This window comes from Heterocephalus glaber, unplaced genomic scaffold (assembly GCF_053883595.1).
Source record: "Heterocephalus glaber isolate CG9 unplaced genomic scaffold, H.glaber_assembly_v1.0 deba00001724, whole genome shotgun sequence".
NCBI classification, from domain to species: domain Eukaryota; kingdom Metazoa; phylum Chordata; class Mammalia; order Rodentia; family Bathyergidae; genus Heterocephalus; species Heterocephalus glaber.
Genome location: NW_028258435.1, coordinates 11,338,820 through 11,366,263, shown reverse-complemented (window position 1 = coordinate 11,366,263; position 27,444 = coordinate 11,338,820). Strand labels below are relative to the sequence as shown.

The 27,444-nt window shown below is 38.0% G+C and overlaps 1 protein-coding gene across 2 annotated transcripts; it reads right to left on the bottom strand.

Moving 5' to 3' along the window:
* LOC147821663 (uncharacterized) lies at positions 1 to 25,824 on the bottom strand. 2 transcript variants are annotated; one of them, XR_015446789.1, is made up of 4 exons: positions 25,665 to 25,824; positions 19,958 to 20,084; positions 17,913 to 18,037; positions 1 to 1,866 (listed from the first exon to the last, which is right to left on the bottom strand). XR_015446789.1 is itself a non-coding variant. In XM_087199762.1 (3 exons), the coding sequence occupies exons 2-3, from the start codon at positions 20,035 to 20,037 to the stop codon at positions 16,927 to 16,929; spliced, it is 1,191 nt and encodes a 396-aa protein (XP_087055888.1). In that variant the 5' UTR covers positions 20,038 to 20,084; positions 25,665 to 25,824; the 3' UTR covers positions 14,538 to 16,926. The 2 variants fall into 2 exon arrangements, 1 of the variants encoding a protein (XP_087055888.1); XM_087199762.1 differs by lacking the exon at positions 1 to 1,866 and having other exon boundaries at positions 14,538 to 18,037.
* Between the last annotated feature and the right edge of the window lie 1,620 nt (positions 25,825 to 27,444).

The window sequence follows — 27,444 nt, the reverse complement described above, 5'->3', positions numbered from 1 at the left end:
ACAGGTGAGTGTGGCACAGGTGAGGCTGATTGTCTGGGAGGAGCGCAGTGTGCCCTGGCCCCACTGGAAAAGTGGTCCTCAGCCTGGATACCTGAGGACAGGTGTCAACCAGGAGTCCCTCAGACACAGCCCTCTCCCCTCACAGCATCCTGAAACCTGAGTCACTCATCACCAGGGGCAGCCCACAGCCAGAACAGGGCCAGGTGGAGGGACATGTGGGTGTGGATGTGGACAGGGGCCACAGACCTGAGCCCAGAGTGACAGGACAGCACAACACTGCACACTCCTGCCTGTGTTTATCCATGATGAGTGTCTGTCTGCCTGGGTGGAGGTGCAGGGGGATGAGATTAAGAAGTCACATGAGTGGACCTCACTCTCCTATGACCTTGCTGTGAGAGGGTCAGGGAAGTGGTCCTTCTTCTGGAGAGGGGAGGGCACTTTCTGATATAGCAAGAAGACTGGACTTGCCTCGGTTATGGGAAACTCTTCTCAGGAGCCTCTGTGTGGTGATCTTTGCTAAATTTCCTCTGTAAAAGAAGCAGAACTACAAAGGAAACTGACATTTTATGGGATAAAATATAACATAGACTAGAAAATAACATTGATTCTTTTAATCAAATAAACAAAAAAGAATCTAATATATCTTATTGATTACCGATATGTATGTAAAAGTGAGGAACACATTTTGCTCTGCTGTCCCTCTCATACTGGGCCTCAGCTGCTCCTTGATTGCCTTACACAGGGCAAGTAGTCAACCTTGTGGAATTTGATTTCCACTGCTCTAAAAATACAGTGTGGTAGAATTATGAGAGAATGTCCTGCTTTATTATTAAGTCCCCTAACACCAAAGTTTCCATAGGTTCAGGAGAACAATCTGTATATCTCGACTATACAAAGAAAATAGTGTCATTCTTGGTCTCTAATTTATCCTAGGAGTATTGTTAGTACAGTGTTTTCCAATCAGAGTCCAGTACATAGCACAAGACTTGCATTGGGATCTCTACCCTGGAAACTGAGAGGTCCTACTCTTCAGGGAAAGTGCACAATGCACAGGGTGGGGACATGGTGGTCTCTACAGATGTCCCACAGGTGCTGGAAGGACAAGATGGAGCAGCAGCCCAGATCTCTAATTCCTCTGTCTGATGTCATCTCAGTGATGCACCTGGTTACCTATGGTGCTGTAAACAGTTCCAGACTTCTCCTGTATGGGACCAATAGGAGAGGTCAGAGTCCAATCCCAAACAAGAACACTTTACTCTGTCACATGGGTAGATTGATTCCAAAGTGGGAAGATGAAGTTTAACTCAGAAAATCCAATGAGAATGCATAAATACTATTTTCATGCAGTTTGAGACTTAAGTATTTAATAGAGTGTGTAAATAAACACTGGTGGGTGATCATAGTGATGTCACCCTGTGTGCATGCACATACAGCCATGCCACCTTTCAATAAAGAGCTTATATATCATACTTCTCAGAAAAGAAAAACTATAGTCAGCATTATGTCCTGTTCTGTTACTCCTGTTAACTAGTTCTTCAGAATTTCTAATCATTCATTATTCCTACTTATTCCACCTTTTATTTCAATAGATGTCCCTGCTGTACTCTACAGGCTCTTTGCTAACATTGCCTGAAGGCTCTTCATGTCATACCCTTCCACTGGGGAAATGCTACATTTCATTTTCTTCATGCATTCTGAGGACAGAGACCTGGACTCCTCCAATCCTCTTCTGTGCCAGTCCCAATGTTTGCCTTTTCTCAATACAAAGGGCCAGTTTTGTGGGCACCAGCCAGGCAGAGATCAGGTGAGGCATCTTCTGTTCCACATAGGTCAGTGAGGGTAATGATGTACACACCAAGCAAGTTCCTACCAATGCCAACACAAGATGTAGATTAGTAGAGAGGACACTTCCTGGAAAATTGGAGGAGGCTCTTAAATGGAAGTTATCATATGAGTAGGTTCAACTCCCCAGACCAAGCTATATTCCATACCTGCCCTCATAGAACAACACAGGAAGTTCCTCCTGAATCTGTCTGTTTCTACCCACCATGGACCTATCTTCAGGTTTGCACTGGTGCATCATGAGGCTTGACCTTGGACCCCATGCCCAGGGCCATCCAAGGACACTGGCCAATTGTCTCTGTCTGAGCGGAAGGGTGAAGAGCTGTATATCCCAAAGTCAGTCTGGAAGTACAGATATTCTTTGTTTAATGTATTACCTGTTTAGCAGCTGTTCAGACTTAGCATCAAGGCAGGCTGTTTAGACTTACAATCTGCCACTCAGACTTCTAATCCATGCTTTTATGTACAGTTCTGCACATCTTTTTTTACAGACTCAATGTCTTTTTTGTACAGTAAACCTTGTTTATACAGTACTGTAATTTTTGCTGATTGTACTACATAATAGAGTTCTACAGTTTTAGGTTCTCTTATACAGTACAGGACTGCATGTAAGATGCATGCAGACAAAAAAAAGTCGAGTTGGAATTTTCTTTGTTCATTTCTTTGTTCTTTGTATTGTAATGCACAAACATATACAATTCCTCATTTAAGAATCTACCAGTGGGAAGTTAATTTGGTTGTTAAAAGCGGAATGAGTGTACTAAAATCATGACTGCTATAAATGTGCGGACTCCAGTGGTTATGGAGAACTGGGGAAAAGTGATACCACCAAGAAAAAAAAAAGCTCAAGTGACCCACTCCCCCAAATGGAGACCTACTAACTGCCTGACAACAGTAAATCTAAACAATGCCCTTGAGACTAAGGAGCGACTGGGAATGCAGGCATCATATCTTTTCCCATGCACAAACCTGCACACGAGCCTGTAGACCTTGCCTGAGCTCATGAATTCACTAGAGAGCATGACAAAACACAAAGGTACAAAGGAATTGCTGGACAGACAGGGTTTTGCATGAGGACAAAGTTGAAGCAGGAACAGGACAGGACACTGGGGTCGCACTGCCACTCAAGCCCTATGCCACAGACTAGAGGGGACCATGGGTAAAGCAGTAGAGAGGACAAGGCACAGACTTCATGGATTCCCAAGATTCTGCAGATACCAGGTAGTCCATCTGTATCCATCTCAGAGCACCTTGCCCCACGCTTACATTTCCAGCTTTTGTAGCATTTCTATGTCTGTACAATTCATGCAGTCTGTGGAAGTCACACAGCATGGGAGGCTCAAACTCAGACCTTTTCTAAAGACCTCAAGTCTGAAGTATGGCAGCAAAAATATAAAGGAAGACTCCACATTATGTGTTGAACTGCTTTCTCTCTCCTGCTGTCCAATGCTGGAATCATACAGCCTTCCTGCATCTCTCAATAGCTGGTGATCAAAAATCCGCCCTCTGAGATCTGAAGGACAGAAGTGATCTCATATCTGGTTCTGATGAGCAAAGTGACAGATCCCATCCCTGGGTTACACATGAAGGGCTGAAGTGGTCCACCAGGGCATTAGGGCATTTAAACTGAGCTTGGTCCTGTCTTTCCAGAGCTGGCATCTGCTTTTAACTGTATTTGGTGGATGTTTCCTGCTTCTTCCTCCTGTGAATAGGGCCTCAGTTATACTCAAGTGATTTCAGACTGTCCTGAGGAAACAACTGACCTCAGAGGAGAGCTGCTGAGAGCAGGTGAGGACCCCTTGCACAGGACAGTGTATGATGTCCACCTTGAGCAGTGTGGGAAGAGCCAATTGATTTCATTGCCTTATAAGAAGGCCTTTTCAAGACTGAGGATTGAATCCAGAACATTTATACTGAGCTACACCCTAGCCTCTTTTATATTTTGTTTTTCTTTATTCTTTATTTTGATTCAGGGTTTTGCTATGTTCCTAAGTTTCCTAAGCTAAGTTTAAATTATAAACATGTAATCCTTTTTTCTCAGCTACCCAGAGTACTAAGATTATAGGAATGCACCACCATGCCTGGATTTGACCCATTTTAATAAAATAACAAAAGCATGAAAACAGGGAAATATAATTATTACATACGTACCTACACATACTGCAGTTATTTGGCAGTAATACTATACAAAATAATCAAGAATGGGAAAAAAGTCATCTATTTCTCCCAAGGTCACAGCAAAAACTATATTCAGACAGTTAGACATCTTTTCAATGTAGCAGGCCAAGCATCAAAGGGAAATTCATTTCTCTTTCTCTGCAGGCTCAAGATTGGCCTCAACTGGAACACACGATTGTTCTACATCACAACACTGATGAGTTAAAATATGAATGTTGAATCCAAATCTTTGAAAATGACTTTTTGAGAGTCCTTGATTCATACTGGTAACTGATAAAGTAGAAAATGAAAATGCTAAGACACTTTGTATGTATTTAAAACTTGAAAAATAAATACATCATTGAGAATAAAAATAAGTCTACAATTACTCAGGTGTGATCAAACTAGTTTGTAAAACATCTAATCAAACATGAACTCTCCTGTTCCCTCAACATCAGGACTTCTCTCTACTTCCCAGGTGATGCTTGCTTCCTGGTGCTGTCTGCCTTGAATGCACATTGTTATTGTTTGTGTCTAGATGTCCCCCCTAAAGCCTCATGTGGTCATAGTTCTGGTTTTTCAGAGATGGCTGGATCTAGGGTTCCCCACCCTGGGCGTGGATGGCACCACCCAAAGGGCAAGTAGGCTTGGTTGTGGCTACTGCTGCCTCACTACTTTGCTTTCTGCCAAGAACTATTTGTACCTTGTGATACCCCTATGCCATACCAACTTGGTGTGGAGCCAGCCAGTGATGGACATAACTACAAACTGTAAGCCAAAATACACCTTTCCTCCTTTAACTTTGGATGGTGGATATTTTCTCAGGAATGAGAAAAGTAACTAAGACACACACGTTCTCTTTAACCTTTGAAAGTGTCTCTCTACCTCAACAGCATCACCACTGTAGGAGAATTAAAGAAGATATAAACAAAAAGCCAGGGAAAAACATGGATGACTAACATTGTAAAATCATCACATTCATATGTGGCTGAGGATTTTAAGATCATCACATGCTTATCATGTACTCTGTGCTTGAAAAAAAATGTATCCTACTGCATGCTTTATAAAAATGTTACTCACACTTACAGCATGCCTAAGGAATCCCCAACTGAACCTGGGCTCTTCCCAGAAACAAAGGCTAAAACCCTGCTTGGCCTAGCCCACACCAATCAACAAAAGTCTGTCCCTATAAGTATGGGCACATCTCATACTCATTGGGTCATCCCTAGGAGGGTGCTCCCATCTTGTAGCACAATTATCTGTTAAGATAACTCTTCTGCTTCTTCTGCATTTGCCACCTATGCTAAGAGGTGATCCTTCAGGCCTGGTTGGAATCAGTGCCTCTTGATATGGGAAGGGGGAATCGGGGTCCTTTTGCCAAGAAGCCTTGGGCTATGGCTTCTCTTGCACATTCAGGATGCTGCTGTTTGAAGATAAGTGAGTTTACTGTAGTAGGTATTCTGCTTACCTTATGACTTAATGAGAAAAATAAATAATATGTAAGAGGAAATAGGGAGATACATATTTAAAAAATGAAGAAAAATTGGATGGAAAGGTAGAGAGGGCTTGGTAAGGGCAAATAAAAAGAATGCATATGTGTTATGTACGTTAACCTCCTTCCAAAGATGATTGTCAACAGAGTATACAACAAATATGTATGAATAATTTTTTTTTGCTTATTCTTTTATTGGTACATTTTAGGTATACATTTACATTTATCATTAGGTGCTTGTACACGTACATGATGTATCTTGGTTCTTATTTTTTCCCCATTCCCTGGAAGGGCACACATGTAGTAATAATTTTTTTTAAAAAATTTAAACTCTGTTTTGCTTTTGTGATTGTTTATCTTGTCATCAGTATGACTTGATGGAGACACACCATGAGCTTGTTAAAGCAGACTTCTGGGTGTGTCTGTGTGGATTCCTTTAGAGAACCTGATATGTGGACCACTGATCTGAGTGGAAAATAACTGTCAGAGAAAAAGTGGTCTCATTCAAGAGGACTAGCCACCAGTGTGTTTAAAACACAGAAAAAAGAAGCTTCTTAATACTTGATTTTTCTTAAAAGCATGTGATTTCTGGTGCTGTCATCATCCAAAAACATCAGACTCCAGAATGTTCAGTCTTTTAACTCTGATGGTTATTAGTGGTTACTTATGGGGCTTCAAATCCTTCCCCATTGAACTATGCTTGTATTATTGGTTCCTCTTATTCTGAGGCTTCAATCTTCTACATTAGAGTGTACAGTTGTTCCCTGGTTGGAAGCATTTAGAAATCTATTGTAGGAGTACCCAGTCTCTAATTATACAAGGACATCAAAAAAATCACTTCATAACATGAGAAAAGAAAAAGAAACTCCTATATACATATATTTATGTGTATTCCAGTGCAGTACACTGACCACATAATACAGCACTGAACCTAGAAAAGAATATCATGACTTGGTTTTTATGTGTCATAATTTCAATAAAGTTGAAGTGGTTATAGATGTTGTTGGAGCTATAAAGTAGAAATATATGAACTCAAAAAATTTAAAATAAGACAGATCCCAGTGAGAAACCCGCAAAGACCAGAGACACGAGTATGTTCAGGACCCAGGCAGGACCCCATCCAGACACCAGCTACTAGGGTGCACAGCCACCAGCCAAAGGCCTGACTGGAAAAGAGCTACACAGGTGGGCAGGCCCCACACACAGGCACACACAGCTACAATTCCAAGTGTGCCCAGGACCCAGCAGGAACCCTGCGCAGACAACAGCCACAGCTCAGGGATCCAAAAGGCCACCATTCTGAACCCAGGGATTGAGGCACTGGTGAGCAGCATAGAAAAAACCTCTCTGAGGCTTGCTGAGCTTTAAGGGCCATTGGGTGAGCAAAAAGTCCTCTCAACAAAGCCACAGCTGGATGTATCAATTGAAATGAAAAGACAGGTAAAGAAGTCTCAAAAACAGACTTCCAGAACACCAAAGGCAATCCCAAGGGGGCAAAGAGATGGAACAATACAATACTCAACTACCTGTATTCCCTGAATTGGCAATGAAAGAGGATCTGGAAAAAACTGAATCACAAATAATTTCTCAGATAACAAGAGATTGTGTTCATAGTGAAAAATATGATTAATAACTCTAGAGCAGACACAGATAAAACAAGAGGGGAGCTGAAGAATATGATGGAATCCCAGTATCAGAAACAAATAGAATCCATAAAACAGATACAAACAAACATCCAGGAGATTAAAAACTCCATTGAAAGTTTATGCAGCAGAATGAGCCAACATGAGGACAGAATATCATATATAGAAGACAGGATTGCAATTAGTGACAAGAAAGAGAAAAATTTCTTAAAAACAGTAAGGTACCACTAGAAATGATTCCTGCAGCTGCTAGATGATGTAAAGAAGAATGACACATCAAGACTCATCAGTGTCAATGAAAACAGGAGAGAGTGCAAATGACATAAAAAAGTATTCACAGAAGTAATGGCAGAATATATCCCAAGGAAGGTAAAATAATTTTACATTCAGATAAGTGAGGCATATAGGACTCCAACTACCCATAATCAAAAAAAATCTACACCTAGCCATATAGCAGTCAAGATTCTAGAAACCCAACAAAAGAACAAAATCCTACAAGGTATTAGAAAAAAAGAAACAAATCACATACAAATGAAAGCCCCTCAGAATTACAGCAGACTTCTCAACACAAACCCTAAAGTCAAGAAGAGCCTGGAATGAAGTATTTCAAGCAATAAAAGAAAACAACCTCCAACCCAGTTTGATGTACCCTGAAAAACTCTCTTTCAAAACTGATGGAGAAATAAGATACTTTTGTGACAAAGAACAATTAAAAAACTTCATTAATACCAAACCAGCCCTCCAAAAAGTTTAAAGAATATCCTAGGAAAAGACAATGAGGACCACAACCCAAGGAACCCCAGCAGAATGAATCCATAAGGCAAGAAAAGAAATTAAATGCAAAGGGGGAAAATATAACAATGGGAAAAGGTCATGACAAGGATAAGTCAATACATATCCGTTATAACCATCAATGTTAATGGTCTCAATTCATCAATCAAAAGAAACAGATGGACAGAATGGTTCAAGAAGTAAGATCCAACACTATGCTGCATTACAAGAAACACACTTAATTCAAAAAGAAACACAGACTGAAAGTTAAAGGATGGAAAACAATACTCCATGTGACAGGAACCTGAAAAAAAGCAGGAGTAGCTATCCTCTTTGCAGATCAAGTGGATTTCAAACCAACACTGATTAAGAGAGACAAAGAAGGACACTACATACTTGTAAAGGGACCAATCCAAGAGGAAGAGATGACAATCATAAATATATATGCACTGAATACCAGTGTACTCAAGTATATAAAACAAATACTAATGGACATGTAAAATCAAATAAGCAGTAATACAATAGTAGGGAGGTTCCTCACTACCGCACTGCCATAAATAGATACACCAACTAGACAAAAAAATAAACAATGAAATACTAGAACTCCACCAAACTCTTGCATACATGGATGTAACAGATGTTTGCAAAGTGTTTCACACCATAAAATCAGAAGACACATTCTTTTTGGCTGTGCATGAATTGTTCTCCATAATAGACAACATACTCGCTCATAGAAAATGTTTAAGTATGTGCAAAAAAACTGAAGTTACCCCCTGTATATTATCAGACTATAGTGTGATGAAATTGGACATCAATACCAAAAGAAACCACAAAAATTTCACAAACAAATGAAAATTAAAATATCCACGTGTGAATAACCAATGGGTCATACAGGAAATTAAAGAAGAAATCAGACACTCCCCACAATTAAATAATGACAATAAAACATATCAAAATTTATGGGACACAATGAAAGCAGTCTTACAAGGGAAATTCATAGCAGTTAATACTCATATTAGGAAAACAGAGCGAGCCCAATTAACAAACCTGATGCTGAACATCAAGCTTGTAGAAAAAGAAGAGCAGGACAAACACAAAGCTCAGACAAGGGAGAGAATTATAAAGATCAGTGCACAAATCAATACAATGGAGACTAAGAGAAAGATACAAAAAAATCAATGAAGCAAAGAGCTGGTTCTTTTAAAGAATAAATAAAATTAACAAACTCTTAGCCAACCTTATCAAAAGAAGGAAAGAAAAGACTGATATGCATGCAATTAGGAATGAAAAAGGTGAAACTACAACACACCCAGCAGAAATCCAGACAATAATACCTACTTTGAGAATGTATATGCAAACAAGATGGAAAGCACAGAAGAAATAGAAAGATTCCTACATATATATGAACTATCAAAGCTGAATGCAGAAGTCCTAAACAACCCAATATCAATCAATGAAAATGAAAATGTAGTTAAAAGCTTACCAACTAAGAAAAGCCTAGGTCCTGATGGCTTCACTGCTGAATTCTACAAGACATTTAGAGAAGAACTATTGCCACTACTCTTTAAGCTCTTCACTGAAATTGAATGGGAAGCAATACTCCCAAATTCATTCCTGGAAGCAGGCATCACCTTGATCCCCAAAGCAGAGAAAGACCCAACTGAAAAAATGTAACAACAGGCCAACTGCACTAATGAACATAGATGCAAAATGCTCAATAAGATACTGGCAAACAGAATGCAGAAAATCATCAAGAAGTTCACACACCCTGACCAAGTGTGATTCATCTCAGGGATACAGGGATGGTTCAACATATGTAAATCACTAAATGTAATACACTATATTAATAGAGCCATGGATGAAAACAATATGATTCCTCAATAGATGCAGAAAAAGTGTCCAACTAAATGCAGTACACATTCATGATAAAAACCCTGCAGAAAATTGTAATACATGGTCTCTATCTCAACCTGATAAAAGCCATCTATGAAAAACCAACAGCCAATATCATACTAAATGGTCAAATGTCAAATCCTTTACATTAAAATCAGGAACAAGACCAGGATGTCCACTATCACCCTTCAATATAGTTCTGGAAATATTAGCCACTGCAATGAGACAAGAGAAAGGAATAAAAGCAATAAAGATAGGAAATGCAAAAGTTAAATTGTCATTATTTGCAGATGACATAATACTGCACATAGAAGACCCCAAGAACTCCACCGACAGTCTTCTAGACTTAACAACCAAATTCAGTAGAGTAGTTTGATACAAGGTCAACACACAAAAATCAATAGCTTTCCTCTACAAGAACAACAGACTCAGCGAGAGAGGAACTGGAGAAATAACTCCTTTCACAGGCTCATCTCCCAAAAATGGAATGTCTAGGAATGAACATAATGAAAGAAATCAAAGACCTCTACTCTGAAAACTATAGAATTCTGAAAAAGTAGAGATTGAAAAAGTATCAGAAAATGGAAAGACATCCCTTGCTCCTGGGTAGGAAGAACCATGGCCATAATGAAAATGGCCATACTTCCAAAACTAATAGACTTAATGCAATCCAAATTGAAATTCCAAAAGTATACTTCATAGACCTTGAGAAAACAGTCCAAAAATTCATTTGGAACAAAAAGAGGCCTAGAATAGCAAAAGCAATTCTAACCCACAAAGACAAGGTAGGGGGTATCACAATCTCCAAATTGAAACTACTGCAAAACTATTGTGATAGAAACAGCATGGTCCTAGGGCCAGGGATTTAGCTCAGTGGTTCTGCTGCCTGCCTCAAAAACAGCATGGTCCTGGCAAGGAAACAGACCTGAGGATCAGTGGAGCAGATTAGAAGATTCAGAAACAACTTGAGACGTGATCAGCCACCTCATCTTTGACAAAGGAGCCAAACACCCTCACTGGAAGCAAGTTAGCCTCTTTAATAAATGGTGCTGGAAAAACTGAGTTTCAACTTGCCAAAGATTAAAACTAGACCTATGTCTCTCATCATGCACTAAACTAAAATCAAAATGGATTAAAAGGCTAAACAGGGCCAGGGATTTAGCTCAGCGGTTCTGGCGCCTGCCTCGCAAGTGCAAGGTCCCAAGTTCAATCCCTGGTACCAAAAAAAAAAAAAAAAAAAAAAGCTAAATATTAAAGCAGAAGCACTAATTCAGCTGGAAGAGAGGTTAGGTAGAAGTCTTGCAGATATTGACATAAGAAAAGAGTTCATGAACAAAAGCTCAGTTGCACATGAACTAGCACAAAGAATCAACAAGTGGGAATTCTGCTTATTATAAATCTTCTGCACAGCAAGAGAAACCAACAGAGTCAATAGGCAACTCACAATGTGGGGAAAATTTTCACAAGCTATTCCTCGGATAAAGGTGTACTATCTAGAATATATAAAGAACTTTTAAAAATCAGACCTTCCAAATTTAAAGACCCAATCTAAAAATGGACATCTGACATGAATAGACATTTCTCAAAGAAATAGAAATAGCAAATAAACATGAGAAAAAATGCTCAACATCACTGGTCATTCAAAAGATGCAAATGAAAACAACACTGAGATTTCACCTCAACCCTCAAAGAATGGCTGCTATCAAGAAATCAACCTACAACAAATTCTGGCAGGGCTGTGGAGAAAAATGAACTCTGTTCCACTGTTGGTGGAGTATAGACTAGTGCAACCACTGTGGAATTCAGTATGGAGACAACTCAAAAAACTAGGACTATAGATCCCATTGGACCCAGCTATTACCCTAATGGGTATCTTTCCAAAAGAATTAAAAGAATCATACCACAGTGGTAAATGTACACCCACGTTCATAGCAGCACTGTGTGTAACAGCTAAAACTTGGAAACAGCCCAATTGCCCATCAACTGGAGACTGGATAAAGAAAATGTGGAGGTTTTTTTTTTTTTAATAAAATAGAGTACTACTCAGCCATAAAGAATGAGAAACTAGAGACATCTATAGATAAATGGATGCACACTGAAGCCATATTCTTCAGTGAAGTAAATGGGATAGACATGTGTACATACCAAATAGTTTCTCTGGTGTGAGCAACTCAAAGTGTAAATAAGGATCAAAATATATAATAGATAATGTAAAATAGGAAGAAAAAGTTCAAAGGGGAAGAGAAGTTGGAGGGGTAGGGGAAATGAAAGGAAAGGAATAAATGTAAGAAAAAAAATGGAAACAATGTATTTGTAAATAGTGAGGGTGCATGGGTTGAACAGAAGGCAGGTGAATGGGAAAAAATAAGAACCAAGATACACTATGTAAAAGTACAAATTCCCTATAATGAATGTTAGCACATTTTATACCTAAAATGTGCCGATAAAATTAGAGAATAAAGAAATTTTGAAATGAAATAAAGTAAACTATATAAATATGCATTAAATATGCTCAATGTAGTAATCATTATAGCAAGCACTTGTTACATTAACACTTATCATCTTTATGTTAATCTGTAATCTAGAAAAATAATCTGAAATAGAACCTGTTTCTTTACAAAATATATCACATATAATTTATTAACATATGAAACAGAATACACAGAAGAGTTTTATAGGGTGTTTTTGGTTTTCTGTATTCAGACAGAGTTTCACTGAGTAATTTGGGCTGGTCTTGAACTCATGGGTATCCGACTGCCTCAGTCTCCTGAGTGCTGGAATTACAGGTGTGCATCACCACATTAAGCAGAGTATTTGGTGTTCTCACTTGGCATCTGGTGTCAGACAGTGCAGGGCTCACTGCTGCTACCCAGAAACATGAGTGTGCCTTTCTGCCATAAAAGTGAATATGCATGTATCATGAAGTATGATATGAATATGCATGTATGCATGATATATATCTTTATCTCTCTTGGAAATTTACACAAGATCATAAGACAAATAGCTACATTGAGTAGGATTATTATTTTTTGTTTTTTTGAGCACTCTCTACCCTGATTTCCACAGTGGTTGAACTAGTTTATATTTGTATTGACGATGCTGAATGTTCCCCCTTTCCCTAGTAGCCTCATGACTTTTTTTTTTCAGTTCTTCATGACAGATGTTTTTGTGATAAGAAATACATATTTACATTTCTCTAATGGCCAAAACTACTGAAAATGTTCTGAAAATGTGCATTCATTTCCTTTGCCATTTTTTTCAATTGGGTCTTTTATTTGGGGTGCATAATTTTTAGAGTTCCTTGTACACTCCAAATACTAGTCCTCTGGGGAGTACCTGGTAAAATTCTTTTCCCAGTACAAGTATTGACCAAACTAATTTTTCACATATCTATGTTCAGAATATGGAATACCTGACTTACTCACGTTTCACTATTTATGTTTAAATCTATGAGGAAGGCTTATGACTGCTGTACAAATATTTACCATGAAAGTAGTATTTCCTGAGGAGAAAACTGAGCAACTTTTTCTAACCTATCACAGGTTTATGTTTTAACTTAAACTTATCTGTTTCCTGAAATTTAAAATGCAGATATAAAGAGAGCTCTTACACAGTTTGATAAGACAACAAGCCAAGATGCCCCCTACAGACTTCAAAGCCATGATCATCCTGTCTCAGCTTCTCCTGATGCTGGGACTAGAGGAATGGCTTAGACTTTTATGTGTTAAGTGACTAAAAGACACACAATGATGTGTAATGTTTTACATTAAAATAATTTTTCTATTGTGGAATGAACATAGGAGTACTAAAGCAGTGACCAGATCTCCAGAACATTCATCTATATTGAGAGAGGGTCTCACTGAGTTGCCTGTGCTGACCTCCATTTTGTTTTCCTCCCAAATCTTCCTCCTGACTTGGTGGGATTACAGGCCTGCATCACCAGGAACTAAAATGATGGAAAAGTAAATATGCTCAGGGTAAAATGTCCTGTATCCTGAAAATCACATGACTGGCTGGAATAGTGATATACACTGGATATATTCCTAGTGATGGTAAAAAGTAGAAGTGAGCCACAGGAAACTCAGTGATATGTTCTAGGGCGTAAAAAGTTCACATTGTATTTTGCAGTGCATTACATTCCATGAATTACACTAGGTATAAAGTAGACATAATTTTAGATACTACTGAACTGGTGAGTAATATATGTGTCTAAGCATGATTAAGGCTAGAGCAAACTATATAATTTTCACAGCACTATGGGTAGTCATTGCTCAATTATATTTTCATGTTACCACAAGTTTATCACAATGGAAACCTATCAAATTGAGCACCATTTGAATTCAAAAACACTGCATAAAATATTTCAAAAATATATATCACTGTTAAAAAGAAAGGCAAAATAGGCCAGGGATTTAGCTCAGTGGTTTTGCCACCTGCTGTGTAGGTGCAAGGACCCGAGTTTGATCCCTGGTGCAGAAAAAAAAGAAAAGAAAGAAAGAAGGAAGGAAGGAAGGAAGGAAGGAAGGAAGGAAGGAAGGAAGGAAGGAAAGAAAGGCAGGCAGAAAACTGGACAAGGCAACCAACTGAGCCTCAGTTACACTTTTCATAAGCCTATGTGTTTTAACATGTTTGCACATATCTCAAATATCAGATATTGTTCCTTATAGATCATGAAAAGGCACTGTGTAAATTTATCTCTAAAATTGGTAAAACAGAACACAATCTGAATCAGAAACTAATAAATTTCCTCTTTTTATTAAACTATTTCTTCTCCTTCATGGCCTTATTTCATCTTCTTAGTTAAAGCAATATTGATTATCAAAGAAAATGCCAATTCCATCATCAAGGAATAGAATAAAGGTATTTACCTCATCACATCCAATAATTATTCTTCCATAAAACAACTTCACTGTGAACAAAAATTCCTTTGATAATGTTACTGATAAGTCATTCCATCCTTTATACCTTTTGGAGAGATTTATTACTACAACTCATGGTATCCATTTTCAGACAAGTTATGTTCTTGCTGACTTGTGGCAATCAGAAACTCACAGCAGTGTGGTTTATTTTTAGATCAGGTGTTGGAAAAATTACCAAAAAATTAAAAGTCATAATAATATAGGCATGAAAAGTAAAATGTTCAGGGAAAGAAAACAAAGTTTTATGTAAGACATAATATTGACTCCAACATGAAAGCAACTAGGCAAAATTATTTACTTAATATAATATACAATTACGTTGGGATATATCCAGGTGTTTTGTTAGGATATGAAAAACACAATATTGCTAATATACACTTTGTGTGAAAACAATTGACCTTTCTCAAAAACACATTCACAAGCCTCTCTCTCCATCAAATATACAATATGATCAAATACAAAAATATCTTTTTACACAGAACATGGAGTATATATACCAACAAAATTCAAATCAAAGCTAGAGGGAAATCCCAACAATTAAAAAGCAATTACCAAAATTTACTTTTTCACAGTCTATTCCTCCCAAGTAAAAACAAAACAAAATAAATACTACATAAATATTAACCCTACCTGGAAGTGAAAAATACACTTCAACTCATCTTGTTTAATCAGGAGACACTATGTTGATTTCAGAGACAGTGGCTACACAAAAATATATAATTTTGTCAACTCATTGTTTTCATTCTAAAGACCACAGATACATACATCAGATATTTATAAGTAATTTCCTGAGAAACAGTATGAATACACTTTAGGCTATTTCCATCTGAGAGTATATTTTCTAGAAAGTTAATGAAGAAATATCGACATCAAAATTTTCATATTATTTCTACACGTCTCCATTAGATGAGTAATTTTCAAAAAAAAAAAATATATATATATATAAATATGTAGGGTTTCTACCCCATGCAACTTCTCTCATGTATTTAATATCTGTGTATGCTGAATGCTTCCCTACATTGCTTACATAGGCTTTTTCCCCAGTGACATCTTGTTCATGTGTTTGATATTGCAGCAGATGAAATTTTTAACACATTTCTTAACACAGTTACTCAGTAGTGTGAATTTTTTGTCTATAAAATGAAGATTGCATCAAATCTCTTCCTACACTGCCTACATACATAGTTTGCCCCCGTGTGCCTTCTTTCATGTATTTGATGCTACTTTTGTGTACTGAGTGCTTTCCCACATTACTTACATAATAGGATTTCTTCATAGTGGAAATTTCTACATGTGTTTGACCAATAGTCCATTGGCTGAAGATTTCCCACATTACTGATAGACATAGTTTCTACTCATTATGAATTCTTTCATGTATTTGCAAATATTTTTGTGTGGGGTGTTTTTGTTTTGTTTTGTTTTGTTGATACCGGGGATTGAACTCGGATCCTTGTGCTTGCACAGCAGGTGGGGAAACCACTGAGCTAAATCCCCGGCCCATGTGTGGGGTGTTTTCTCACATCATTTACATACATAGGGTCCCCATAGTGTGAATACTGTCATGTCTTTGACAATGACTGAATATGCTGAATGCTTTCCGACAACACTTACATACATAAACTTTCTCACCTGTGTGAATTCTTTCATGTATTTGACAATCACTCTTTCGGTTGAAAGATTTCCCACAATACTTACATACATAGGGTTTTTCCCCAGTGCAAATTCTTTCATGTATTTGACAATCTTTCTTTCCCTTGAATGATGTGCCACAATGACTACATACATAGGGTTTTTTCCCCAGTGTGAATTCTTGCATGTATGTTATCACTATTTCCTTTGAAAGATCTCCCACAATGCTTATATACATAGGGGTTTCTCCCTAGTGTGAGTTCTTTCATGACTTTGACAGTGACTGTGTGGGCTGAATGGTTTCCCACAGTGCTTACATACATAGGATCTATCCCCAGTGTGAGATCCTCTATGTCTTTCAAATGAGGACTTATCAGCAAATACTTCTCCACATTGGTTACATACATAAGGTTTGTCCTTGGTGAGTTCTATCATGACTATGACACTGATAGTCTGTGCCAAATGCTTTCCCACATTGTTTACATACATATGGTTTATCTTTTGTGTGATTTCTTTCATGTATTTCATAACAACTCTGTGTAGAGAATGGTTTTCCATATTGCTTACACACATAATGTTTCTACCTAGTGTGAATTCTTTCATGTTTTTGACAACCACTCTTTCGGGAGAAAGATTTCCCACAATGCTTGCATGCATATGGCTTCTCCCCAGTGCGAATTCTTTCATGCTTTTGACAATTACTATTTCGGTTGAAAGACTTCCCACAATGCTTACATGCATAGGGTTTCTCCCCAGTGTGAATTCTTTCATGTATTTGACATTCTCTCTTTTGGGCAAAAGATTTCCCACAATGCTTACACACATAGGGTTTTTCCCCAGTGTGAATTCTTTTATGTATGTTACAATCTGTTTTTCCATTGAAAGATTTCCCACAATGCTCACATACATAGGGTTTCTCCCCAGTGTGAATTCTTTCATGTATTTGACAATCATTCTTTTGGATGAAAGATTTCCCACAATGCTTACATACAAAGGGTTTCTCCCCAGTGTGAATTCTTTCATGACTTTGACAGTGACTATGTGTTCTGAATGCTTTCCCACAGTGCTTACATACATAGGGTTTCTCCCCAGTGTGAATTCTTTCATGACTTTGACAGTGACTGCGTGTGCCGAATGCTTTCCCACAGTATTTACATACATAAGGTTTATCTTTAGTGTGATTTTCATCATGTATTTCATCACAAGTCTGTGTAGTGAATGCTTTTCTACATTGCTTACGTACATAAGGTTTCTCCCCAGTGTAAATCATTTCATGTTTGTGAAAGGAATGACTATGAGATAATGCTTTCACACATTCCTTAGTTACATAGGGCTTCTCTCCAGCATGTATTCTTTCATTTGGTTGAATATAGTATGAAGACTTAAAAGTTTTCTCACATTGTTTGTACCCATATGGACTCCCCACGCTGTGATTTCTTTCCTGGTTTTGAACAACACTGCGTGTACCAGAGGCTTTCACATTTTTCTTACCTAGAAATATTTTCTCCCCAGGGTGAGTTTGTTCAGTAAGATCAGAGTAAGCTTTCCCACATTGCTCACACTGACCTTGTTTCTCTACAGTCTTTGTCATTTCACATGTCTGAAAGGACTGGAAATCACTGTAGGTGGTTCCATGTTCCCTACATTTACACAGCATTTCTTCAAATCTCAAATAATTGTCTGCATCATTTCTGTAAAGAAAAAAGGACAAAAATATCAATCACAATGAAAAAGGTCTCCATATTAATAACTGATCAGGACAAGTTGTAGTTTGATGCCTGCTAAGAAATTTCGATGATAAATTCACCTAATGGCCTGGAGCATGCCTCCAAAACCGCCATTCTGAAAAGATTGGTTTTCACTTGGGAATACTGAATTGGCAATATTTGTTTGCAAAACACACTATCAAGTTTCATTTTAGGGGATGGGTACATATGTGTGTCATATTGATCATTTTTATATCTTTTCACTCATCACTCTCCCCTTCTCTCCTTACCCTGATCATCTTTCTCATCTCCCAAGTCAGCCTTTCTGTTTTCTGTCATCTTTCCTTTATTTTACTCCCTAAACATATTTTTAGTTTCTCATTTAAAATTTGTTTTACTTAACATTATGAGATGGAGTCCAATCTAATTTGATTTTTGGGAAACGATATACATTGTTCTTTTTGGCTGATTATATAGCATAGTTTTTAAAGTGCTGAGAATTAAATGCAAGTCTTCAGAGGGAACTGTATTTTCAGTTTTATTCTTCCTTATTTTGAAAGAGATTTTTATTAGTCATTAATTTGCTCAGGGAGAATTCAATTTGTCATCCTACAGACTCAGCCTCCCAGACTTCTGGGATTACAAGAACGTACCACCATGCTGAGGCTATCCCACATTTTAATCATCCAGGCATCTATGATGGGCATCTAGGCTCTTTCCAGAGCTTGGCTGTTCTGAATTGCTTCCAGCACTTAGATATTGTCAATACCCATGGGTGCCCTCCGATGAACACTGGAATGCATGTATCAGTAAAATTTGATGATTTTTTAACTCATTTCAGATATACCCAGGAAGGTACACTTGGATCCAATGAAAACCTATATTTTTACTTTTTGAGACATCTGTATATTGATTATCATAATGGTTCCATTTTACATTCCCATCAACAATGTATGAGGCTGATTTCTAAGAGTTTTTTAAAATGGACAGCTCTATATTCTGGAGGATGTTTTGAAAACGTCTATTACAACAACCCTAGCATTCATTTGCATTTTGAATACTGCTTCCATGTTAGCAATTTTCTAGATAATGAATGTCTCATATTCACATGTATGCATGGATATTTTAAAGATAAGTTCTTGGCAAAGTTCAAAATTTATTCATTTCATATCTGCCTATGCACAATACAGAAATGCAACCTCGTACATTTCTATGATTTTGATTATGAAATTTTTTTATGCTAATAGTGCAAATAGTGTCACTTGTCACATTATATCAGTATTACTTTAGTTTCATATATTGGAATATTTCTCTATTTGATTGTAACATTATACAAAATGAAACTTATATATATCTCCAGAAATTTTGGAAGACTAAATAAATTGGAACACAGCCTCATTTCTCCAGTTTCCTTGATTATATTTCTGTTCTCACATTGACTCTTGAGGAATAGTCCTTTTTCTTGTGAGGCAAAATTAACTTAGATTTCTTGAACAATTTTTGTACTGTTCTTCCATTTGCTGGTTACCACAGGTTCTTTCTGAGTTGTAGACACAGAAATATAACAAGTCACTATATCATTATATAACAATATTTTTCAGTTAGGTTTATGGTATAATACAACCAGGCCTGAAGGATTCTTCAAATATTATAACATTCTACTCAATTAACCTATATCCCTGAGCTGGGTGTGGTTGCACACCTATAATCCCAGCACTCAGGAGGCTGAGGAAGGATGTGTTCAAGACCAGCCTGGTCTTCTTAGTGAGTCTGAGCCCAGCCTGAACTACATATAGAAAGACTGTCCCAAAATGAATAAATAAATAAATACATAATTTTAAAAAAGGAAAGAAAAAAACATCACTGAGCAACCTTGTATAAGTAAGAAGATGATGTCATCCTTACCTATAGCAGTAATATGCATACACGTTTCCCACATCACATCTCCATAGAGCTTCTTTTGGGGTGGATTCAGCAAAGCCCATTCTGTCTCAGTAAAGTTCACAGCTACATCCTCAAAGGTCACGGTCTCCTAAACAATGACATGTTTCCTGAAGTTTCAGATGCACGTCCTGAGATCTCTCAACTCCTCTCATAAAAAGCCGAACTGAAGATGATTTCTTCAAATATTAATTCAATGTCTTGGCCATCAAACCCATGTTTATGTAAATATTTTCACACAGTAATTCTGATGCTAAATTGCAACACATTGCTAAAGTAACAGTGGAACAATAGTACTGGTTCTCCTGCAGGATTGCCAACATTTTATTTGTGCACTGTCTCTAAAGCAGAGCTCATAGAGGCACCCCACAAATCATAATCCAAAAAACACAGGGGCACATAAATATCTATTAATGATTCTGATATACCATAGATTGTATGTCTCTTCAAATGTGGTTATTCACAGCATTCAGTCCATCTTTCCTTTCACTCGTGGAGAATTTTGAAACTTGAATCTGGTTTCACAGAAAAAACTTAATTGAATATTTTTATGAATAGTTAAAATGCCAAAGGAAACACCCTTTTATTGGAGCAAGTCTATGTACAAAGAGTGTAACAGGGGAAAGGTGGCTTATTATCTTGTAGCTCAGTGACACCAAATGGTCACCTTGCACTCAGATATAAGAAATATAAGGATGGTATAAGGGATGGTAATGAGGGGATAAATATTAATGAAATACAATAAAGGCAATGAAAATGAAAGTATCACAAAGTAAATCATCATTAAATACAAAAAGAAAACTTCAAACAGGTGTGGTGGAATGTGCCTGTAAACCCTGCACTTGGGAAGATGATATAGGAGGACTGCCATGAGTCTGAGGATTGCCATGAGTTGAATACCCAGCCTGGGCCATGTAGCAAGTTCAAGGGCAGTCAAGATTACAAAGAGATGCCCTGCCTCAAATTCCTCCCAAAACGGAGCACTAAAAAAAAAATTATTGTGTCACTGACTACTCACATCTTTGATTTGTTGAAAAATTATGGCTGTCCAGTACAATAAAAGACTAACATTGAACACCTTGTGAGCAAGGTGATAGCTTGCATAATATACATGAAAGGCATTCAAATTCCACCCTTCATGTCAGTGGATGATTAGTAGACGTATGAGAAATGGAACTCAGGAAAGGAAGACACTCTTCAATGGGTCCACAGGCAAATAGAATACTGATTCGTAATGGAGCTGGTAGGCTGTATGATAGACTGTAAACAAAAACCTTGCCCACCCAGGCTTCCGCCTAGGTCACTGACTTGACAGCCTTTTGGATCAGTGACTTGAAGTAGGATTTGCTCCTAGCTTTGCAGAGCCGCTTACATCTACTTACTGTACTCTCGGGCTCTATTTCTTGTCCAAGATGATGGGATCATAGCTCTGTGACTGTACCTCCAGATTCAATGACACATAGAGAATACTATCCAACCCAAAGAAGAATCTGTCCCCCGGCAAAGGCTGAACACAATGCAATAGAAGTACTAAGGTAGTCAGAGGGCAGAAATTGAAGCAGACTTTCAGCTTCATGGCACAGACTTTCTCACACATTAGTTCTTAATCTAATCATCTTCAGTAAGGAAAACAAAAGCATGCCAACAGGGAATATAATTATTTACTGAATGAACAAATTGGCATAATATGTTCATAGCATTACACAAAGGAATCCAGATGAAATTAAAATTTTCAAGTGCCTCAGAAAGCCAAAGTACTTTAACCTAAGTCACAAGGAAATCCAAAATTCTAAACACTAATAGTAACAGGGAGGCCAGAATGATAGCTCTAATGCAGCCCCAGCCTCAATCGCTTCCCTGTGATGAGGCAGGGAAAGGTAAAAACTTCAGGTGGTAAATTTTCCAGAATGTGCTCTTCCCTCCTCACAGGATGAAAGTATCTCACCTCTGGCATATTAATGTCACCAAAGAAATCACCTGATGTCACCTGATGGTTAGACTTCCATTGTCATATTGGTTGGTTGGAGAGATATCTAGGGTATTAGTAAAAGACACGTCTGAAGGTGTTTGAGTGAGGCAAGGAAGCAGGACCTATGAGTTACATCAGGTGCATGGCCTGTTCCTCTCAGCCTCTTTTTCTGCTGAAGACTCTCCATTGAAAGGCTGAAGACTCAATGGTAGGAGCCCAAAGAAACTTGAAACCAGCATCCAAAGGCAAAGGCAAATACCAGAGCTCATCCACAGAAAAATAAGAGACTTTTTTTTCCCTTTTTATTCCATCTAGAGTACAAGCCTATTGGTTGTTGTCAACCACATACATGATGGGCCATGCCTCCTGCTCTACAAGCCAGTCTTTCCCAGAGAAACACAGAGCTTTACAAATGGCTAGGAGGTGCTTACTCATCAAGGGTTCATACCACAGTTAATCATCACAAAATACTAAGTCATTTTTTGCTAGACATGCCCTTCACAGATATTCTTCATATAGAGTAATGATTTTCCATCAAATCTTTGCAGGTGACAAAGCAAACATTTTTCAGTAAAAGCCCTATGGCAGTCACACGCACATCCTTAGACAGAAGAAACCTACAAAATAATCTGTGTATGAGACTCCTGCTTTCCAACACTCTGTGGCTCGTCATAGTCAAGAGTACTTCATGCTGACTGAGGATTTAAAGCAATAAAATAATTTTTATCATGATAAGCTTATTTTTAAATGACAAAATTGATCCAAAAATATCAAATGTGAATTTTCCATCTTTTTCTGTGCATTGCCTTCCTTACCACCCCAGTTTACAACAGGCTCCAGCAGCTCCATTCCTAGTAATTTACATCTTCTCGTCACCTTTTTAAACTACTTCTGTACACCTCCGCAAATAATGCATGCAGTCAGTTCTATAAGAAATCCTGAGCACCTCAGAAGTTCCTCTCACTTTCAAAAAGTGTAGCTGCTCTAACTGAATTCTTCTGAGGCTGAAATACAAGACTCTATTGAAATTATAAATTTGAAGCTATTTTACAGGACCTATGATGACATTTTATATGTATACTACAAACTTGGTGGGGCTAACCCTAACCCTAATGCTAACTACTCAGACTTGTGTCTGCTAGTTGAAGATTTCCATTCTATCCCCTTGTCCTTCTGATATAAGCTGAACAGTATGATCAGAGTAGGGCACTTCTTAACAATAACAATAATAATAATAAAAATTATTTTTATTATTTAACCAAACAAACAAAGAAAAAAATCCAGAGTAGTGTATCCTTTTCCAAACAGTTTTATACTGTTCTCCTGATTCAATTGCTCAGGAGAAACAGGTTAATACAGTGTTCGAAACAGGAAACAATATGGTGAGTGTCATATACTACAGAGGACTACAAGAAGAGTTGAACAAATGAATCTAAGGATGCTACTTGAGTATGAAAAGGGAAACATCTTCAAACAACCTAAAAGTAATTTAAGACAAAATGTATTGAAAATGCACAAAATATACCCAGTTAACCAAACATCATCGCTAAGCCCTGGATGCTTTTAACCTGCTCAACACACATACGTTGATTTGTATTTAGGAAATCTAATGGAACACAAAGCCAAATTTATAATAGAACACTAAATATAGCATGCACCTTATTGAATACAGTTCACTGTAAATCACTGGCTGTTCAGCTGTAGTGTCCTGTTACTGAGAAAGCAGTGACTCATTACCATGATTCACCATCATGAGGAAGAATTATATTGTATGGTGCCATGGACCACTAGTGTGAAAAATGAGTGAATTTAAAATTACATATAAGATCTGTACTAAATAAAACTTTCCTTTTCAATTCCAGAAACTTAAAGAGGAACTTAGGCTCAAATATTTTTTAAAAAATTAGCTAGGGGCAAAATTCCTGAGATCAGTCCCTATACAATGAAAAAGATCAATTCCTAATTTCTAATTTTCCCTCAAAAGTGACTAGGTGAGCTGATCAGTGGTGAGAGAAGAAATTTTCATCTGTGACAAAGTTCCCTTCCTTGCTTTAGGCCTGTGACCTTTTCCCCACTCTCAGATCCAGCTTGGAGACAATCCTTCATCCACGGTCACACTAAGCACGCTCTCACTTCTGGAGAAGTTTCCTGTTGCAGTTGCTGATTTTTGCCTCCCTCCAAAATCCCCTGCTCTCTCATTTCCTTTTTACTCCCCTTTGCTCTTTCCTATTCAAAAAAAACCCTTTTATTCTCTCCATTCTTATGCTCAAAAACCTTAACTCTGGGAATTGAACCCAGCTTCAGTACTTGTTTTATACAAAGAATTTTTAAAACAATGTCTAGAAACAGTCCAGAGACTACAGCAATTTTTTCAAAGATGACACACTTTTCCCTTCACAATCATATCAATATCTCATGCATTTCCCTGTAGATCCCCAGTTCAATGCATTTCTCACCGTGGGCTCAGTGAGCAGCCTCTTTAGGAAGTTGTCCTTAGCAGGAACACTTTTCCCTCCCTTGCTAATACATTATCATCCCCTCCAACTTTCTCAGCATTCTACACTCTATGGAAGGCCTAACTTAAACAGTCTCATTGTAAAAAATATCATACTTAGCTTATACATAAGGCACCTAACTAGTGATAGGACATGAGATACAGGTGGGTAATTAGCCATTTGATAACAATTAAAATGAGAAACCAGATGTGCTTGAGTGAACCTGTATTCACATCACTGGGGGAGACTGAGGCAGGAGGATCACAGGCTGAGCTACACAGTGAGTTTAAGCCGTGCCTGAGCTATACAGTGAGACCTTGTCTCAGAATACATACATGAATACATACATAAAGGGAATTTAAATGAGAATAGAAAATTACCTAGGATTTTGGACCAAGAGAGAAATTTCTCCATTACAAGGAATGCAGACCCCTCCCTACTAAAAGGAGTTGCAGCCACTCCTAAGCTCCAGAGTTCAAGGAAATTAAAAATTAAAAAAAAAAGTTTTTTGCTATAATCCCAGTTTCCTCTGAACCCTGTATGCTGAGGAAGTGGGTCAGAGCCTGAGTTCAAAGTGGTTGTTTAAATTCACAGACCCATCTGTGTTAGATGGCCACTAAACAATTCATCTAGGTGATCATTAAATAATTCAGCTATTACTGGGCTCCACTTGTTTATTCCTCTCCACTGAGCTGCCACATGGCTACCCACTTGGGACACTTCCTGGAAATCAGGGAGCTATTCTTATTTCCAATAAAATCTTTCCTAATATCTTTCTTTTGGTTCAAGGCCTCATTCTTCTATGTGAGACCAGACCACTAGTTCTGTTCATGCAGTAATATCACTATGAGCAGAGGTCTCACGTAAATAATTAAAGCAACACATTTTTTTTCCTGCTAAGTATATAGCCCAAGGTTTCCCCAAAGGCCCTGCTCTCCTCAGACTGGAGAAACAGCTCTGCCTGAGGCTGCCCAAGAAAGCATTCTGAGCTAGCATTGTCACAGTTACAGGATGCTGAGGACTTGAAGCTGTGCCTGCCTGAATAAAAGGGAAAAGGGACAGATGCTGCTGCTGAACCAAACACTAGGAATATCTCCGTGTCTGGAGCTAAGCAGGGAGGCTGCAGATTCTCATAGCTGGTTCTGGGTACTTTCTTTCAAAACGAACCGGATTCCACCCATTCCCAACTTCTATCCCACAACAGTACCATCGCGTGGCTTGTGGTCGCCCAAGATCCTTTGAATGCAGCTCGCAGCCAGCAGAAATTACAGCAAAAGGTGGTCTAGTTAGTTGGGAACTCTCAGCAAAACTCTCACGATGAACACTTAGGCGCCATGATACAGGAAGTCCCCGCCTCCCTCCCTCAGCCCTCCTGATTGGGTAATTGAGCCAGCCTGCGCCTTCGTCGCTGATTGGCTCTTGCTCCATTGCCAGCCCCCTGAGGTGAGAGTGAAAAGAGCAACAATCGTCTACCAGCGGGAGTGGAGCTCAACTAGTAATCAAATGGTAAACCAGGGAATTCTGAACCAGCCTCTCTCCCGCGATATCAAACTCATCTCGCAAGAGGAACACTTGCAGTGAAGGGCTTTACTCCTTGCTTTTCAGAGCTTCCCTGGTTTCCAAATGGACTCAGTGAACTCTTCCTGAAAGTGGGTCTCAGGTGTCCTCAGAAGGTCCCAGGGTCAATGTCCTATGAAAGAATCATCAGAAAACACCACAAGTTCAGGGTAGCCAGGGAAAATTGAAATAGAGGGAGGGTGCTGTTGGGAATGAGGCAGTAGGATTCATTGCCAAGATTTTCATAGTCTCTCTCTCAGTTTATTCATTTTCATCCAAGAAAGTGAATGTATGGCCCCCAAGAGGAATACAATTAATTATTGGGTAAATGAAGAAATTAGAGTTGCATGACAGCAGTATTCTGCAGAAGAGCAAAGATGAAAGAAAAACGTTCCAACTTCCTCAGGAAAACTTCATATTTCATCCATTAAAAAATACCTGAATCCTAAAGATCAACATATAGAAAAGCATGAGGGCCAGAAAGTTTGCTGAAAAAGACACCCAGTCTTGATCCACCTGATCAATTCCTAGTGATGAGGCTGGGATACAAAAGGACTTTATACCGTGAGCTCCCCATTCCCATTAGGGGCCCGTCACAGTTTGAAATTCTTCACCTTTCAACGTTTATATACCTAAAAGAAAAATATTACATTGAGTAGGTGATACACCCTTATTAGTCTTCTTGGGCTTGAGAGCTGTGTGGGACATGAGTAAAGCTCACATCTAGGTGAGCCTGGCTGAGTCATGATAGTGTGAGCTCAGGGACCAAACTTGGCCCTGGCCCCTTCCTCTGGCCCTCTTTCCTTTCTTACTGGTTCCTGCCTCATATAAAGTACCTTTTTTTTCATTTGTACATACCATGATGTTTCTGCATTAGAAGCAATCAAACCAAAACTGAAATAGTTTATATAATAAGACAAATAAAACTTTTATTCATAAGTTCTGTATGTTAGGTATTTTTTCCTGTAATAACAAAAACAACAAAATTCCAGTACAGTTCACGTTCATGGTAGGTATCCGTTCTCTCTAAACTTCCAAATACCTCAATTCTTTCTTCAGAAAATTATATAAATGAGTTTTTCTATGAATACTCTAAACAGATTTCTTTTGTGTGCACATATTTCAGTTGAATCTAATTTCTTCTTTAATTTTATCCATAAGCAAATGGTCATTGAAGAGGGTATTTTAATTTCCACGTGTTTATGTACATTTTGTGGTTTCATTTGCCATTTATTTCCTATTTCATTGCACTGTGATTGGATAATATGAATATTATAATTTCAACTCCTTGGTATTTACCTAAGGATGGGTTTTTAAAAAAATTTATATATTGATTGGTACATTTTAGGTATACAGTACATTTACATTTATCATTGGGTGTTTGTACCTGAACATGATGTATCTTAGTTCTTATTTTTTCCCCCATTACC